This window comes from Typha angustifolia, chromosome 10 (genome assembly GCF_048772165.1).
Source record: "Typha angustifolia cultivar Huaian chromosome 10, ASM4877216v1, whole genome shotgun sequence".
NCBI classification, from domain to species: domain Eukaryota; kingdom Viridiplantae; phylum Streptophyta; class Magnoliopsida; order Poales; family Typhaceae; genus Typha; species Typha angustifolia.
Genome location: NC_133248.1, coordinates 11,865,041 through 11,883,465, shown reverse-complemented (window position 1 = coordinate 11,883,465; position 18,425 = coordinate 11,865,041). Strand labels below are relative to the sequence as shown.

The following is an 18,425-nucleotide window of genomic DNA, read 5'->3' as shown; positions in this document are numbered from 1 at the left end:
ACACAGGAAAAGCCTACAGTGTTTCCAAGACTTATACTAGCGACCAACCTATGCAGACACAGTACGTAAGAAGTTTTCCAGAGGGAGGTCGCAATTGTTACACCTTAGATGGCATGAATCAAGGTGACAAATATCTTATCAAAGCCTACTTTCTATATGGTAATTATGATGGCAAAGATAGCACTTGGGGTAGTGATCAGCATATTCGATTCGATCTCTACCTAGGGATTAATTTTTGGCAAACTATTACCATTGATATGACCGATACGCTCTACGTGGCTGAGATTGTCACAGTTGCTTTAGCTAATTATTTCTGGGTTTGTCTAGTAAATACGAGCTCAGGAGTCCCTTTTATCTCTGCACTTGAATTGAGACCTATTGATAATAACAATGTATTCAAGGATGTCGATCAATCCGTCTCTCTGGTGTTTCCGGCACGTTGCAACTTGGGAGCTCTTACCGATGTTGTTATCAGGTAACTAACTTCAGATACTCAATCGAAAAGGTTATAATTCGATCTTCTTTGTAAACCTTTTGCTTATTCTTAGCAATTATTATGTCAAAATAAATATATAGATCAAACCGGATAAAAGCGAGAATAATAGATCCTGTTCCCACTATGTTAGAATATGAAGGATTTAAGAACTATCGTTTGCTAATAGTATCAGAAAAACTGGTATTATGTTTATCAAAAACTTTAAAAAGAAAATCCCTGTATAATAGACTTTTTGAATCCTATCTTATCAGTTTCTTCTAAAAAAAATCCTGTCTTTTACCAGAAAAATAATATATTAACACCATTCTTTACCACTATGAAACAATGGTATTATCACCATAAAACTAGGTACCGTTAATGAGAGAACAATCTGAGTACCATTGACATAAGAATAATTTAATCTAAAAGTAGAAATAGAAAAAAGAAATCACTTTAAATAATCATAGGAGAAACCACTTTGATTATGGTGATATATGATTTTTTTTTAAAGAAGAAAACACTTTGAATAAGATAAAATAATAGTTTCTAAATTCTTACAAAAATAAAATTATCTTTTCTTGCACTCAGGTAACGTTAGATAGCTTCAGAACCTTTTTAAGTAAAACTTAATTTCTTAGCTAGCAAATAAACTGCATGGTTAATTATCGTAGGTATCCCGACGATAAGTACGACCGGACTTGGACACCCTGCAATGTTGTCGGTTTGGAATTAATGGAGACGAGTTCCCCTGTCCAGCAGAAGGAAGGAGACCCCTACGACGTGCCATTGAAAGTAATGCAAACTGCTGGTGCCTCGACTGACGACACACTAACGTATTACTTGGATGCTCCCAACGTTGGAATTGTTCATCCCACCAACTACGTCTATATGCACTTTGCGGAGTTACTCTCCCTTAATAGCACCGAGAGTCGATCATTCCAAGTCAGTTTGGATGGGCAATCCGGTAGCTATAACTGCAGCCCGTCGTACCTCTTGGCAACTCACATACCCTTCAAGTACGTAGTCCGGACAGTCGAAGAACGCAGATACCTCGACTTCACTCGTTCAACTGGCTCCACCCTACCTCCAATGTTCAACGCTATAGAGGTTTATACTGCCATTACTCTCCCCAATCTACCCACCTATCAAGGAGATGGTATGTATGCCAAATTAAACATGACACAGAATCACTAGTTGAATATGATCTGTTTAATTTCTTTCTATGCTGACGAATACGCCTTCTGGAATAATCAGTTGCTGCTATGGAGGAGATCAAAAAATTATATCAGATAAAGCAATGGCAAGGAGATCCATGTGGTCCTACAAATTTTATATGGACTGGCATAAACTGTACAATCGCTGACTCTGGTCCTCCAAGGGTCACCTCTCTGTAGGTTCCCTAAACTCATATATTTGATTGTGTCGAACGGACGGTGGAAATCATACTATATACGTGATACTTGAGAGTATGTATTATGGAATTTGATTTATATAAAGTTGTTTATACTAACTAATATATGTGCCATGCATGCAGAAATCTAAGTTCACATGGATTCACTGGTGAAATTCCCGCTGCTCTCGCAAGACTCACTGCAACCCAAGAATTGTACGCTTTGAAACCTCTCAGTTAAGTGTGAGAAATGAGTCAATGATGAATTTAATGAATCTTTGTTTCAGGGACTTGTCTTACAACAGGTTAACAGGCACTGTACCAGAGTTTCTATCAGGGATGTTATCCCTCCGATTTTTGTAAGTAATTGGGTCGTGCAACTTCCTTTTTACGACTTGCATCTTATGTGGATTATAACTCTGAGATGTATATATCTATATGTGCTTGTTGCAGAGATTTGTCATGGAACAACCTCAGCGGACCAATCCCAGCTGCTCTCCTTGAAAGACAAAAATCTGGAACACTTATTCTGCGGTTTGTTTCTTTCAACCGAGTCCATTATGTTCAAAATTAATTAATTTGCTTAGTTCGCTTTTCTTTTTTCTCAGTTACTAGTGTGATAAATCTAGTACTATCTACATTTTATTAGGTTGGAACATAACAGTCATCTCTGCTACCCCTGGGATCCATGTGGAAAGCAGCAGCAGCAGCAGCAGCAGCAGACGGAGAAGAAGAATAAGCTGAACATTATTTTGGTTGCTTCAATAGTTCCCGGTGTGGTTATACCGGTACTCGTTGCCATCTGGTTAATTAGAAGAGCTAGAAGACAGCAACGTAAGTTTCTCCTTAATTTCTTATTTGCTCCTCTATGTATGATGATGATGGGTCAAGGATTTTATAATCATGAAAATCATTTGGTTTGTATTTATAAATATTTTTATAACATAAAACATCCTAGTCTTCACTAATATTCTGGAGCACATCCCAGTGAATGTAAGATTTAACTGTACTATTTATAATTTAGCCTAGATTTAATTAAATTTAATTGGAATGCTTGTGGCTTATGTGTGAATTCTAGCAGCACCACCTTGTCCTGATCTCCCAGGAGGATCGAGACATGGAGTAACGCCCAGCGTAGGCAAGTCGAACCCGTCTGAAATCCGCAGGTTCTCGTACTTGGAGGTGAAAGCCATCACAAACAATTTCGAGAGGGTCATTGGGGAAGGTGGATTTGGAATAGTTTACCACGGTGTTTTGGAAGACAACACCACAGAAGTAGCAGTTAAGCTTCGCTCCGACGCATCTGAGCAAGGGACCAAGGAGTTTAATGCTGAGGTACCATACATATTTAGATGTAAAATTATTAGATTTTGTTTGTTGTGCATAGTGAAATAAAAACTAGGTGATATTGCAGACTCATCTCTTGTCTACGGCTCGGCATAGGAATTTGTTGTCCTTGGTTGGATACTGTGAGGAGGAGAACCACCTGGCCTTGATCTACCCTTACATGGCCAATGGAAGTCTCAAGGACCATCTCTTTGGTATAACAATCCCTTCGGTATTACAATTATATATAACCTAGTGCTAGCCTTCATGGATAACTGATTTCACTAATGATACTGACACAGATGGCCATGGCAAGCTCTTAAGTTGGGCACAGCGGCTCCAAATTGCAACTGAAGCAGCACGAGGTTAAGTTAATTTGTTTGGCTACTTTACTCTGCACCCGGCTTAGTTTGAAGACTAATATACATATAAGCCTCGTGTTGACTAACAGGGCTACAATTTTTGCACACCGAGTGCGAAACACGAATAATTCACAGAGATGTGAAGACCCACAATATCCTTTTAACCGAAGATTTTGAAGCTAAAATTTCGGATTTTGGGATGTCAAAGCCTTTTCCAATCGATACCACCAAGAGTTTTATCGAGGCCTCCAGAGTTGTTGGCACCGACGGTTTTCTGGATCCGGAGTAAGCCAGATGGATAACTAATCTAGGATTTAACAATAAAGATGAACATATACATAACATATGTTGTTAATTCTTTAGGTACTTGGATAATGGGCAGCTCCATGAGAAGAATGATGTGTACAGCTTTGGAGTCGTCCTCCTGGAATTGATCACCGGCGTGCCGGCGGTGGAAAGAGACGGAAGAGGTCATATAGTTGAGTGGGTGGGCAAAGAGTTCGACAATCATAAAACTACAAGCATTGTGGACGCAAAGCTACAAGGAGAGTATGACCCCCAGTCGGTGCAAGACGTTTTGAAGCTTGCGATGAGGTGCACAATGAGATCGCATAGTCAGAGGCCAACCATGAGCGAGGTTGTAATAGAGCTAAAGAAGAGCTTGGAACGAGAGGTTGCAAGAGAAGACGGAAAGAATGAGATCTCCAGGGTAATCTCTGAGACGAGTCAGAGTGATTCCATTGAGATGGTGCGTATTCAAATGGGCCGCATGAGTTTCCCAACTGCAAGGTAGTAGTGATTAATGCCATCCTCTCAAGGTTGCGATGGATAAATATCATGTACGGTGTGCTAATTCATGATGCATTGGTTAACCTACCACTTACTCCAAGATTAAAAGCTCAGAATAAAATTTTCTTTTCTGATCCCCTATAACTGGCTAGCCACTCTAAAAATTAAATTTTTAGTAACAGTGGTGGAATTCCTTCTTAAGTTCTAACTCCTCCCTTAGCAGCCATTATAGTAAAAAGTAAATTATAAATTTTATATTGTTAATGAGGAGATGGGAAGCCTGCCCCAGGAAAAGGTCCCAGCTAAGCAAGCAATGGATCGGCTAGTTACTGGGCCACTCATCTATGAATGACGTGTCAAGGAACAGGATACAAGTTCCAACACCTCAGCTTAAACTTCTATATTTTCGAAAAAAAATTCCTTGACAGAAAAGAGGAACACCTTATCTGAAATTTTATAACAGCAGAATGCTTTCTTTAGTGGCCAATCTCGTATATTTTTATTGGTAAATGGATTCGTATATAAATATACAATCTTATCTCACGCGTCCATGTACAAGCTACCCAATTGCTTGAACAGTGAACATTAGTGACGACGTTCTTCGTATATATAATTTGCCTCTCCATACTTTGTTCCTTGTGCACGCATCTCGCAGCACCTCACTCGCAAACCAATCAGAATACAAAGACTATAACAACAAATCTACCGTAAAGCACTCATATTCTTATATATATGTAAGCTGCATCCAAAGCTACTTAACAAATCAAAATGTGGCGTTTCCGTTGCCTCCTTTTGTTTCCATTTCTCCTCTTTCTCACCACCAATTCCTCTCAAAACCTCCTCGAAGTCGTCCTTGGGGATGGGGATGATAACTCCGAGCTCTCCGATGGCTACAATGACTTGTTTTGTTCGAGTTGGCGTCTGGCCATGGAGAGAAACGATGCTGGTGTATGGAACAGGGCACAGGAGAGATGCACCGAGTACGTGAAGAGTAATATAAATTTTGGTCAGTATTTATCGGACTCGTTTGTTGTTGCAAAGGAGGCATTGGCTTTTGCAAAGACTGTGAATGTTGCTGATGATGGCATGGATGCATGGATCTTTGACGTCGATGACACGTTGATCTCCAACGTCGGACAAAACGGGTGGGTCATATGGTGGTACAAATTCTATTCATCATCTCTTTGTGTACTTTGAACTAATCACAATTATATATGCTGATTATAAAGTGATTTGCTTATCTTGGATGAGTAATCTTCTAGGTCAAAGGTTGCAGAGCTGTTGTCATTCAACATTTCAGATGCTTCTACGACTCCGGCGGCGTTGCCGGCGAGTATGTGGCTGTACAAAGAGTTAAGAGAACTTGGATTTCAGTTGATATTCTTAAGTGGCCGTGGCGAAGATGAAAGGGTTACCACCGTCGATGATCTCCTAAATGCCGGATATAATTCTTGGACGAGGCTAATTTTGAGGTACATTTTGGATAGATGACAACCATTGGGCTTTTTTTGATGCAAACAGTATACTAACTATGGCAAATGTTTAATGAAACAGGGAAGCTTATGAGACGAAAACAACTGCAACTGAGTACAAATCACAGAGACGAGCAGCATTGATGCATCAAGGTTACAGGATTCGTGGCATCTCAGGAGATCAATGGAGTGACTTGTTGGGTTCACCCATGGCCACACGATCCTTTAAGCTCCCAAATCCAGTGTACTACACTGGATGAATTTTGAAATGTATAAGTATAACATGCACATTGGCCCCATGGGCTGTTGTTTTATGAGTTGCCTATAATTCTCAACATAGCTAACTCCATTGAGCTCTTCAATAGTTAATGTTCTAGATAATTTTCGATGATTTTTTTTTCTCCCTTAAAATACAGGGCCGCTGATATTGTTACGTTTCTCTTTCGTACTATTTCTTAGATCCGAATTCGATTAATGCCCTTATCACCTGTTGCTGAATGAAGAGTTGTCATCTTTGCCTCTGATTCATAACTCCATCATACTCTACTATCCTTTTCTGGATTATCTCAAAAATTAGACAGCAGCATTAGATATGTAAGAGTAACAACAAGGTGGCTGTTCTTTAGCTAGTTGCTCATTTGAAACACTAAAAATAAGAGCACTTATGAAGCCAGCCAAGATAGAAAAGCAAAACAAACTTTGCCTATGCCTGGTAGATTTTGAAGACAGCTTGAATCACTAGTAGATACATGTAGCCTTTCTACTCAAGTTAATGGCCAACTGCCGCCTCCTGACACAAACTTATGGAACAGGAGAAGGCAATGGAAGCGAAGTGGTCAATGTGAATGGTATTTTTGGTATCCCACCTCCCTTTGCCATCGAACCAGCACAAGCCACGGGCCCTGTTGATGGCATTCCAAAGCAGCCAAAGCCACTTCCAGGAATTCCCATGCACTCGGGTGGGGGCCTTTGCATGTCCCTCCCAGGTATGCAATTCCCAGAGAAATCGAAAGCATTCCTGAAGGACAACTTTGAGCAATCCTGGCTGAATCCAGAGAAGAAGTTGAAAGCCACAGTGAGGTTTGCAAGGCTCTTCAAGTCACAGACAATGTCTGGAAGCTGCCCTGTGAACTGGTTGTGCGCTATGTTGAGGACCTCAATCCCAGTGAGGCATGACAAAGTATTGGGCAAGTGGCCAGTGAGGGAATTGAAGCTCAAATCCAAGACCTCTATGTCTGATAAGAACCCAAGTGCATCTGGGATGCAACCTGTGAGCTTGTTGTTGAGGAAAAGAACCTCCTTTATCCGGGAGCTCATGTAGCCAAAGTTGGCCGGGATTGATCCAGAGAGCTTGTTGTTAGCCAAGGTGATCACAGAAGCAGGGGACGCCCAGAGACTCATAGGGATCTGCCCTTCAAATTGGTTGTTGTTGAGGAAGATGGCATCCAATTCCTTCTCAAATACCTCCTCTGGGATCTCACCTGAGAAACCATTGAACCTGAGGTCAAGGTATTTGAGGCTTGGGATGTAGAGTGTGGTGGTGGGAAAAGGCCCTGAGAAGAGGTTGTTGCTGAGGTCTAGTTCAGTGAGGAAGTTAAGATCTCTGAAGGCATCTGGGACCGTGCCTGAGAACCTATTGCTGTTGAGGTGAAGGACATTAAGGTGGGTGAGCAAAGAGAGCTCCTTTACCAAAGACCCCTTGAGGTTCCCACGGTTGAGATCTATGACAGCAACCACACTGGAAGTCGTGGAAATGCCTTCAGGTGGCTCTGAGCAGAAGACACCTTTGTAGGAGCACACATTTGGGCCAACCCAAGAGGCTAAAACTCCATTTGGGTCCTCTGTTATAGCGGATCTCCATGCCTGCAGAACTGCATACTCCTTGCTTGGGTTGCTCTCGGAAGGGTTTGGTGGTGGAGTTTGACTGTTGGGGGTAAAGATCCCCCTCCCATTGATCCAAATACCAACACCACCACCACCACCACCACCAATTCCAATGTATAAGGCTCTGGGGCAGAAGAATTGGAGGGGGAAAAGGACTAAGAAGAACACAATTCTCTGCATCTTTGAGAGAGAGAGAGAGAGAGAGAGAGAGAGAGAGAGAGGGTGTTTGAAGGTTTTGGTTTCTAGCTTCCATCTCTCCTCTCAACTGTTCGCTTTATTTTTGATTAGTACCTTCTCTGACACTTGGCTTCTTGGCATTGGGTAGGTTCTCAAACCAACTGACCACTTGGGTGCATGAGTTGGGTCACTAGTCAAGGGGTTTAAATGTGGTGGGGAATTGGTATTTATGGCTCAAGTCAGCTAGCCTTTCTAGATCTAGTTAAGGCTGGATTGATGTGTGCACCTCTGGTTTAGATAGAACAAGTGTGCCATTTTAGAGGCTTTTCTTTGTTTTAAAAAATCCATGCCAAATATAAGATAAGGTTTTGAAAGATTCCGGAAATCTTTATTCTAAGTTTTCATGGGGATAAACATTTGGAACTAATAACCCACTAATTTTAGTTAAGAGAAGAGCAATAATTTTATTTTTATTCTAATTATCACAATCAATACTCTCACTTATATCCGTTATTTTAAGTATGGCAACCAAACAAGCATACACTTGAGCTTCAATGGCATATAGCTGCATGGATACAGCTGGCTCTACAGCATTATAACATCCAGTGAGTGAGAGGCAACTTGCTGGCTTCCACAACCTTTTGGTAGTACAATTCCTCATGCGCCAATGAACCATTGAGTGGCTGTAGTTGTAATGAGGAGGTTTCAACCACTCCCTGCTCATCTATTCGATAATGGAGTTTGAGTGAATGGTTTACTGCAGCTTGGAAGATTAATAGCTTCTCAACATGCCCTTTTTTGTGCACTTCTTCCCTGTGATTGAAGCAATGGAAAGCTTGATCTATGGCCTATGGGGTAAGTGGTCCCTTCTACACTATCAGGTTGGTTGTGAACTGTGATGTTGTTCTCCACTCCATTATTTCTTCGATGGGTGTAATGATTATGTGCAATGGATTATCCTTTTTTGTTCAAACATTGGTTTAATTATGTTGATACTTTGTGAACAATATCCAATTTTCATGGTGACCCTTTAAATTTTTAAGTTAAAATATCACATCTAAACTTTGGAGCAAAGTGAAATAAATAATAATAGTGACGAAAAACGCATAATAAAAATAATACCTCTAAATAAGTTAATGAGGTTATTAATTTAGCCATAACGAATAAAATAAAATAAAACAATTAAATTAGAAACCATCATCTCCTCCCTAAATACACTGTCATTCCTCCTCCCCAAACCATCGGGCCTCCTCGCTGGCACAGAGGCTGAGGGCATTTACAAGTTGGTGCACATGGCCCTCTCGCCCTCACTACATTCACCCTATCATACTTGTCCTCACCGCCCTCACTCTAACTTTCACCCTTGGTCGTTGCCCTTATTACCTACACCACTATTCTCGCAACCTCCTCCTCTATCCAATCCGATTCCTCCATCGTGCGTGACCTCACCCACACCATGCTGCCGTCCTCGACCAGCCTTGCCCATGTCACGCTTTCCTCGTCCTTACCACCCTTGGCCTTAGCTGCCCTCACCTTCACTACCCGTGGCTGCTCATGACCTCACCTTCTTCGACCCCGCAGGCAAAAACTCCTCCTCAAGGTCAACAGACAGTGCTACAACGCTGCCCCTCAATATCCTAGCTAGCTCATGCCTGCCGATGGTGAGGAGAGGGAAGGGAGAGGAGGGGAGCATAATTCAATCTCATTTAATTATCTTAATTTAATTAAAATATTAAAATAAAAATTATATTTAAATCTCTATTAATTTAATTGAAATGGCATCTAGGTCATTTTAGAAATATATGACTGGCTCGCCTAATTTTTCTCACGGCACATTAACAAAATGATGATATTAAAATTCTTCTAAAGTTTATGGGTGACATTATAACCTAAAAAAATTTAGGGGATCTTCATAAAAAACTATGTATAATTTAGGAGGTGTCGGCGTAATTAACTCGTCAAACGTTTGCCCGTGTTCTCGTGATTTTAGTTAAATTTTTTTTATCAAAAGTATTCTAAGTTTATATAATTACTGATAATTCAATTTTTCTGTTTAATCTCAGCTTATGTGAATTTGAATTAGGAGTAAGGAAGAAGAGGTAAAGAAAAGACACAGAAGGATTTGATGTGCAGGGCCGGATTGGTTCCTAGGCGGGCCGGCATAAATTCTAGACTTGAGTTTTTTGGGCCCCAGGTGGCCAGAACCTAATATTTATGAGGACCTCAAGACCCATGTCGAACGCCCATCCATACGTAGCAGAACAAAAGAATTTGAACAATTAATTCCTACTGTTGAATTTCGCGTAAAAGAAAAGAAAAGAAAAGAAAAACTCATCAACGAAACAATGCGAGGTTTCTCCAATCTAAAATTAGATCCAACTATGGCATCACTGGGTCTTGTGGAGTGGTACAGGAGGTGGTCTGCTACTGTACAGGAGACTGCTGCTACTCCTCCTTGAGACTAGAGAAGCACATGAACCCCTTGAAGGCTTCTTTGATATGGCCTTGCTACAAAGCCCTGGGGTGAAACTTTGCTTGCTGTTTGCATCTAATCCTCCTGCGTAACTCCGGCATGTCTTCATCCTCTTCCCGTAGGGAGTCTCCTTCTTTGCAAGATCTTCTATGCATCTGGCATCAAATAAGCAAGTAAAGGACTGAGACTTCCCTTGGAAGTAATTGGAGAGTCCTTTCCTGTAACACCCACACAATAACTAAATTAGTAAGAAAAGAATATTGAATGTACATCCCAGCAAGAAAAAAAAAAGAAAAGAAAAGAAACAAATCTATGAACTCGAGAAAGATTAAGTCATCTACCTGACAGGGAGATCTGCCATGAGAGAAGATAACTCATAGAGCGGCCCATCTGAATCCAGCTGCAGAGTGTTGGAAGAATGTGACGAGGTTGCGTCGTCGGTGAGATCGGATGTTGTTGATGAGAAGGTCGACTCATTGGAATCACCAGAGAATGATGAAGCTTCAGATAACTCATGACCTGCATCTCCATGGGAATCACCCATATCTTCTCTATTTCTATGTAGCAACCTAGCTAGCTCTGAGATGGCTTGAGAAAGAAAAAAAAAATGAATGTGGACTTAAAAATTTCTTTTTGCCAAAACAACTTGTCCGTTGTATGAGTAGGCAACTCCATCTATATAGCCAACCTTTGGGTGGTCAAGAAGAAGTAAACAAAAGTTAAAAGGGTAGCCAAGTTGATGGATTGGTTAATATTTAGTAATAGACCTCTGCCATCTGTCCCTAATTGATGAGAGAGATTCGATGTTATCATCTTTGTTTGAGATTACTTGTGGGGTAGTAGCATGCAATCAAAAGGGCAGGCAAAAAAGGGAAAGAGGTGGGTCCGGGTGTGGATAAGAACCATTCTTTCTCTCATCCATATCCTACTCACTACCCTTTTAGATTATAATAAGCAACGCATTTTCCTTGCATTATTAAGTTTGTGTCAGGAAAACAAGGGGCTTGTGTTGTGCCGATGGTTTTGGTGAGCTTTTCTATTTTCACTTCATACTCTCTATTATAGCATGTGTTTATTTCTTCTTTAGAGCTTTTTGAAAGCCGAATAAATTTTTTTTATATTATGGATGGTTTTAAAAGGAGTTAATTTAAAACTTAGTGAGAAAAGAGAGTATAAATTACAGTAAATATATAATAGGGAAATTAATTTAAAACGTCATTTTTCTTTTACCTTCTATTATTATTTGTACCCTACTTTATTAATATTTTTATAAATTTAATCATCAAAAATAGCCTTTTAGAATTAGGGTTTTGTCACACCGAAGAAAAGGAAAAAGAAAAGATATCAACGAATCCTTAGCTTTTTGGAGAAAATCTATCAATGATTACACTGAACAAAAGAGATCATCAACGATTAACACTGAGTTTTAGTAAGAAGAAAGGAATTTTAGAGAGTGATTTTTTAATATTTTAGGTCGAAAATATTTTGAGAGTTTAGTTAGCAGAAAAAAAATTATTGAATGACAATTTAGACTTTTTGTACTTATAGTTAAATCAACTAATATATATAATAATCTTCGGATAAAAAAACTAAATATTAGCGTATTTTGTAGGATTAAATACATAATGGACGGATCGAGTGGTAAATATTAATAAGGTAAAATAGAAGTTATAATAAAAACAAAAGACAAAATATTTTAAATAAATTTATCTATATAATATTTACTGCAATAGAAAAACAACGGATGAAGATTAATTTAGAGCACTTCTAGAATAATATGATAGTACTAATAAGAGATATCTGTGGTGGGGTCTAATAAGATTTCACTTGTCCCAGAATTAATTTACACGGTCAGTTATGTCTACAGATGGCAAGCGGCAAGCAACATCTATTCCTTTCTTTATAGTTTGAAGGCTGGAAAAGAAACAAATGGTACCATGGAAACTACTAGTCTATGTGGACTTCACCGAACTCCAAAACCCAACCCAGGTCCCAGGACAAGCTGGCCCCCCTGAAACCTACTAGTCATTTCAACCTTGGCAAAAGAATTCGACAAAAACCTAATAAAGCTTTATGCCAAAAGTTGCCTCCTTTGGGCTTTGGAGGACTACAACTAAGATAAATCCTTAATTAACTCGTTGCCTCAACTTTAGGGGTGGTGAATTATTCTTTAATCCACTCTCCACTCGCTTTTTTGATCTAATCCCTCGAGGGGGGCTCCGATAAGGATGACACGATCCGGATAGAAGAGGGAATTGATGGTAACCACGATTTATGAATGGCGTAATATTATGAGCTTTTAATGGATTTCTATGCTGACCTTCCAACATCCACTGCGTTAAAGAGAACCACTCGTTTTATTCTTATCTCCAAAAACGTGCACGTACCAAGAATAATAACTTTTCTTATCCGTGAAGTGCACGGATAATATTTCTTTTTCATTGTATTAAAGGGAATAATCTTATTCCGGAGTTGGCCCATAGATATGAAACCCAAGCCCAGATCATACGGTGTGGCTTGGCTTGGCCCATCAATAATGGGCCTCTTGGGCCGGGCTTTATATCTCCCCTGATAATAGAAAGTATTCAGAACCGTCGGATCAAAATATCCAACGGTCAGTACCGTTTCGCCACGTCACTAGTATACAGATAAGAGGATAGCCGTACGATGTCAATCAGAAGGCTCCCGTGCTTTCTCTCGTCAATCCGGCGGCTACCCTCTATTAATTCTTTAATACTTCTCGGCTCCTCAAGAAGCTTCTTCTTGTTCGCTAAGCTTCATCTTCTGACCTCCACCCCTCGCGAGAGATCAACTACAGCGATTGCTCGTGATTTCAAGTTCTAGTGATGTCTTCTCCCAGGGAGTGAGTTTCAATTCTCTTCTCCATCAATTTGAATCCGTTTTCGAGGTTTAAATTTAACGCTTTTGTGGGGGGGTTGATCTGATTACTTTGTACAGATGGGTTGTTGTAGGTACTTGCGTTTGTATGAATAGTTCGGTCTTGAGGTTCATAGTCAATGTAGTAGATTTAGCTTTGCAAGTATGGCCTAGATATTATCCTGATCGATTCTATCGATTCTAGGTCAAAGATTTAAACCCGAAACTTTTAGATTGGATCCATAAAATTTTGTCCAAGATTCACACTCCAAGTAAATTGTACCAGGCCTTTCAAGTTTAGGCTTTTTAAGTTCTCGACTCTAGTTTTTTGTTTATTTCATCGCATGCAAAATGGGTAAACTTGAGTAGAAGATATTAAGGTTTAAGCTTGAATATAGGTCAAAATTATGATCTGTCGGAATAATTTTGGTTCCATATATATCTATTAGTGTCAGAGGTAATCTTGAGGAGGTCATTCTGTTAAGGACCTGAAAAGGTGGCATGGTTATGGAATTCTGAGGTAATTTCTTACAGATGTGATCACACATTGGCCTCATTGCCAAGTGTGTGTGTGTTTCTGTTATGAACATGTATGCCTGTTTGTATATACCGATTGGTTTATTTTGTAGAAAGAAAAATAATATCTCAAAATGCATTCTACCAAGTTGTTGTTATTCATCACTAGTCTCATTAAATCTGTTTTCCTTCTTTCAGATACTATAATTCACTTCCACCAGTGAGCAAGGCCTATGGTACAGCTTGCTTGTTGACCACGACAGCTTGCCAGTTGGGTCTATTGAGTCAATTGCATATTGCTCTACTATATGAGCTAGTATTTCAGCGCTTTCAGGTATTATTTCTGTTAACAATGCCTTCCTGATTTTTATTTTTTTATTATTTTCTAGGAGCTAACTTTTGGTTTGGGATGGAAATGAAGGATAGTAATATTTCATGATTGTTGTAATTTATTAATTAATGAAATACTTAAATTTGATGATTAATTCTTGACAGTGAGGAATGGGAGTTTAAATATGGAGTTTTGCATTGGTGTGGATTTGTTAGAGATAAACAAAAAGGGGAACATGTGATAGTTTTGGTTGCTCAAAAGTGTTAAACATTAAGAATATGAAGCATTAAAGAATTGGCTAACAAAGGGGCAGATTAGTAGGTACCTTTTTGAAAATAACTTAGTTAACAGGTTAAGAAAAATGCTTAGGCTGTCTACTTGGTTTTACAGTGCGAGTAAATCACAGATAATAACTATAATTTGAATATGTATCATTTATCAAGTTTAGGTTTCCATGGCAGTAGAAAGCTATTACTTGTATATAGGGTTGAAAACATATCGGGTACGAATTGAATAGTGCTCAAATTACATCTCCGATTCATATTTTGGGTTGAGATACAAATTCGGATATAGATAGCAAAATTTAAAATTATATCCTAACTAAACAAATACGAGTAATTTTTAAATATAGATCAGATTATTTTTGGATAGAAGATCGAATTTTAATTGGATGTGGATCGAATTTTAAATAAATTATGACATTTACTTTTGGAGAAAATTAACATAAAATATTAAGATTTTCAAAAAAAAAATTTACATGTCAAATACATATAAATTTAGTAAAATCAATTTCTAGAAATAATATAGAACACATTATTAGTAACAATATCAATATTCACTATTTAAATAAGTAAACTAAAAATTATAAATCATTTAAAAAATGTACAGTTAAACAGATATTTGATATCGTATCCATGTTTAAAAAATTATATTCGTATTTGAGTTTTTTACTCGTATCTAAATTTGTATTTTAGTTTTTTAAAAATCTTACTAGTATCTTAATCCGTATCAAGATCGGATAGAAATTTTTTATCTGAATTGGATCTAGTCGGGTCGGGTCAGAGTTAATTAGACCCATTTTCACCCCTACTTGTATAGGTTCATGGGTTCTTCGTATCATCATATGCTTACAAGTACTTATAACAAAATAAGATATGAGACATCAAATCGATGACGATTTTAAATTTGGCTTATGAAATTATAGAAGTTAGTATGGTTTCTTACCATAATTGGAAAGCTGGAAGATCAGTATAAAGTTGGCAGCCAACTAGGAGCCATAATAGAACTATAGAAGGTTACAAAATTTTAAATTATAATGTTAGACAGATAATGGTTGAAGCCTTCATAATAGAGCAATGTTATTGGTAAATATCAACATAAACTTAGTCTTTATACATCATTCATCTCAAAAGGACTGCTTATAAAATCAACTAGAATTATTGCAGTGGACCTCCTGTCTGGAAGTACATGGAAAGAAACTGATCTTTTACAATATGTGACCATCTACTTGCAGATATGGAGGCTGTTTGCCAACTTCTTTTTCCTTGGGAAGTTCTCAATAAACTTTGGTATTCGCCTCCTAATGATGTAAGCATTGTTATGCAATAATTTTTATTATACCTGCTTCTTTTCTTACGTATTTATTTAAGAGATAAATAGAGTCATTGAGAATCTAAGTTGGTATATATTTTGCATGTAGAGCAAGGTATGGTGTACAGTTGGAGAGAGGTCCATTTGACAGACGCACTGCAGATTTCTTGTGGATGATGATATTTGGTGCCATCTCTTTACTTGTCAGTGCTTCTTTATTTTAATGTATCTTTCATCTATTAATTTGACCACTTTTTTCTGGAAAATCTATATATCTTAGTAAATGCGGTTAACAGCAATATTATCATCTTTGTGATTTTGAATTCACTAATAGAGCAGGCATGTGTACTGATCTTTATATTTCAATCTCTTTGGTATTAGGCCTTGTCTGCTATCCCACCACTGTGGACTCCATTCTTAGGAGTATCTATGGTTTCCATGCTTCTTTATGTTTGGAGTAGAGAGTATCCAGATGCACAAATAAATATTTATGGCCTTGTCTCCTTGAAGGTATCCTTTTTCTATCTCTCTCTTTTGTATTAGTTTTACTTATTCATCTCCACATGGTTCATGTTTCCAGATGTTTCTATTATAAAGATGTGTTTTTCCTCATTTGGTCTTGCAGGCATTTTATCTACCTTGGGCGATGCTTGCATTGGATGTGATATTTGGTTCACCCCTTATGCCTAACCTTCTGGGCATTGTTGCTGGTCATCTCTACTACTTTCTTACAGTGTTACATCCACTTGCTGGTGGAAGGAACATGCTGAAGACCCCAGTCTGGGTGTATCCTTTTTTCCGTCTTCCTGCATGATCATAATCTTTCTTTTTGTCAGGCGTAACATATCTAAACTTTTTCGTCATCCAAATTCAGTAATTATATGAATATACAAAAATGATCTTCCTTGGCCCTGACCTTCTCAGTGTTAGGTAAAGTCAAATAAAATAGTTCACTTAAGTAAAGAATTGTTCACTAGTCTGTCAATGTTTGACCGCAACATTGGCTGGCTGGAAGTTTCAAGTAAGCTCAGTACAGGAAGCCACCACTTTTTTAATCAGTTCTGTTGCTAGTCGTTATGCTAATTCATGAAATAGTGCCTTATAGTTAGCCTATAAGTCAGAACTTATAGAAATCTGACCTGTTTATATGCAAATTGCTTTTAAATTACTAGATTAGATTTCTTCATAAGAAATTTCATTTGGTGAGAACCTTGACCAGTTGTCTGACACAGACACAGGTTGGTTTCTCGGTGGAGGCTGGGAATGCAAGCAAACTCCCCTGTGCAACCTAGCAGCACCGGCGGTGTAGCCTTCAGGGGAAGAAGCTATAGACTCAACAGATAAGAGAGTTGCCTTCTAAGCAGCCATAATTTTCCAGAGTGCTCTTTGTTCATGATGGTCCTTAGTATGCAGATTTATCTTAAGTTTATACATGATTACAAGTTGTTGACATGTTCTGTCTTCTTGGTGGCCATTCCCACTGGTGGAAAATGAAAAGGAAAAAGAAAAATAAAAAAGCTTTTATTGCTGTAGTGTAGGCGTTTAGATCTTCAGAACTTTGTCTTTGTAACATTCTTTCTGCAATTCTATGGAAGGAAAACTGAATACGTATTCGTTCTGGACCACATGCCAAACCTCTGGATAAGATATGTTAAGACAATTAAATGAATTGTTAGATCTTATTATACTTGCATAAGCTATTCATTTGGTAATGTTGCTGTTAGTTATGGCCTAATTTGCTTGCTCATTTTGCAGCTTTTTTTTTTTTTGCTTATTATTTGCAATGCAAGGTCCTCTGTTCTGTCTCTATGTCTAGTGTCGTGGAGGACAAGGCAAGACTGAGCTTTGTGGCACCCTAGATCTTTGAATTTGGCCCGAAATTTTACTGGGCTGTGTTGCTAGGCAGCCTCATTAGGTGTTCTGCTTGAGAGATATTTAAAGTTTGGAGGCCCAGGAAATTCTCTATTTTGCTATTTGCTACTCCTTTTTATAATTCCTTATTTTTTAAAAGATTATATTTTCCACCCTATATTTTAGAGGCATTTATGATTCTCACCCGTCCTTTAGAGTACTTATATTTGAAGTCAAATCATATGTTTTGGATTTTATCTGATCCAAAAGTACTGAAAATTAATTATTTCTCACAAATATACCACTATTATCTTAAGTGTGATAATTTTCACACTTATGGAAAAATGAAAAATAACCTAATTATAATATTTTGATATTGTAGTAAATATGAAAAAAAAAGACGATTTATATGAAAAACCCTGTTATGGTATTGACAGTTTTGCTTTCTTAATTTTTGGATAATAAATTTGGTCATTTTTACTCATTTAGCTCTTATTAAAAGCGTACATTTTAGATAAATTACAACTTTATAATTTGCATATTTTTCACGTATCTTTTACATAAGTTATATATACTATTTTTTTATGAATTTTAAATAATACTTTTGTAAATTGAAAAACATTTATTTTGTAGTCTTTGCATATAGTTATAGTATAAGGTACATTTTTTTTTTTAAAACTTTGTTATGACTAAATAGATAAAAGGAGATATCAAATTGTAATGCGAAAATAAAGAAGCTCAAAACTATCAATATTATAAGGGTTAATTACGGCTGCACCTTTCGAACTATATTCGATTTTTAATGGAAACCTCTAATTTTTTTAGGTTTGGATGTTATCCCTAAATTTAGAAAAATTTAAATATAAACCGTCATAAAAATTGGGCAAATAAGCTTAGGTGGTAGTTGGGTCA

General features: G+C 37.9%; 5 protein-coding genes across 6 annotated transcripts; 3 read left to right on the top strand and 2 right to left on the bottom strand.

The window, feature by feature from the left end:
• Positions 1-44: 44 nt before the first annotated feature.
• Positions 45-4,399, top strand: LOC140769121 (LRR receptor-like serine/threonine-protein kinase IOS1). Of its 2 annotated transcripts, none has more exons than XM_073109685.1 (12): positions 45-475; positions 1,147-1,631; positions 1,730-1,865; positions 2,010-2,081; positions 2,153-2,224; positions 2,319-2,399; positions 2,515-2,699; positions 2,947-3,200; positions 3,280-3,406; positions 3,494-3,556; positions 3,643-3,838; positions 3,917-4,399. In XM_073109685.1, the coding sequence occupies exons 1-12, from the start codon at positions 51-53 to the stop codon at positions 4,344-4,346; spliced, it is 2,526 nt and encodes an 841-aa protein (XP_072965786.1). In that variant the 5' UTR covers positions 45-50; the 3' UTR covers positions 4,347-4,399. The 2 variants fall into 2 exon arrangements, with proteins under 2 accessions (XP_072965786.1, XP_072965785.1); XM_073109684.1 differs by having other exon boundaries at positions 2,944-3,200.
• Positions 4,400-5,110: 711 nt separating this feature from the next.
• Positions 5,111-6,148, top strand: LOC140769285 (acid phosphatase 1-like). The gene is made up of 3 exons (XM_073109950.1): positions 5,111-5,487; positions 5,605-5,814; positions 5,897-6,148. Exons 1-3 carry the CDS (start codon positions 5,111-5,113, stop codon positions 6,072-6,074), a joined length of 765 nt encoding a protein of 254 aa, XP_072966051.1. The 3' UTR covers positions 6,075-6,148.
• Positions 6,149-6,390: 242 nt separating this feature from the next.
• LOC140768685 (leucine-rich repeat extensin-like protein 7) lies at positions 6,391-7,976 on the bottom strand. Its single transcript, XM_073109050.1, has one exon. It carries the CDS (start codon positions 7,876-7,878, stop codon positions 6,616-6,618), a length of 1,263 nt encoding a protein of 420 aa, XP_072965151.1. The 5' UTR covers positions 7,879-7,976; the 3' UTR covers positions 6,391-6,615.
• A 2,153-nt stretch (positions 7,977-10,129) lies between these two features.
• On the bottom strand, positions 10,130-11,017 carry LOC140768722 (protein OXIDATIVE STRESS 3-like). The gene is made up of 2 exons (XM_073109101.1): positions 10,690-11,017; positions 10,130-10,566 (listed from the first exon to the last, which is right to left on the bottom strand). The coding sequence occupies exons 1-2, from the start codon at positions 10,890-10,892 to the stop codon at positions 10,263-10,265; spliced, it is 507 nt and encodes a 168-aa protein (XP_072965202.1). The 5' UTR covers positions 10,893-11,017; the 3' UTR covers positions 10,130-10,262.
• A 2,059-nt stretch (positions 11,018-13,076) lies between these two features.
• On the top strand, positions 13,077-17,280 carry LOC140768710 (derlin-1). The gene is made up of 7 exons (XM_073109087.1): positions 13,077-13,211; positions 13,940-14,075; positions 15,586-15,659; positions 15,772-15,865; positions 16,044-16,172; positions 16,288-16,448; positions 16,895-17,280. The coding sequence occupies exons 1-7, from the start codon at positions 13,195-13,197 to the stop codon at positions 17,004-17,006; spliced, it is 723 nt and encodes a 240-aa protein (XP_072965188.1). The 5' UTR covers positions 13,077-13,194; the 3' UTR covers positions 17,007-17,280.
• Positions 17,281-18,425: the final 1,145 nt, after the last annotated feature.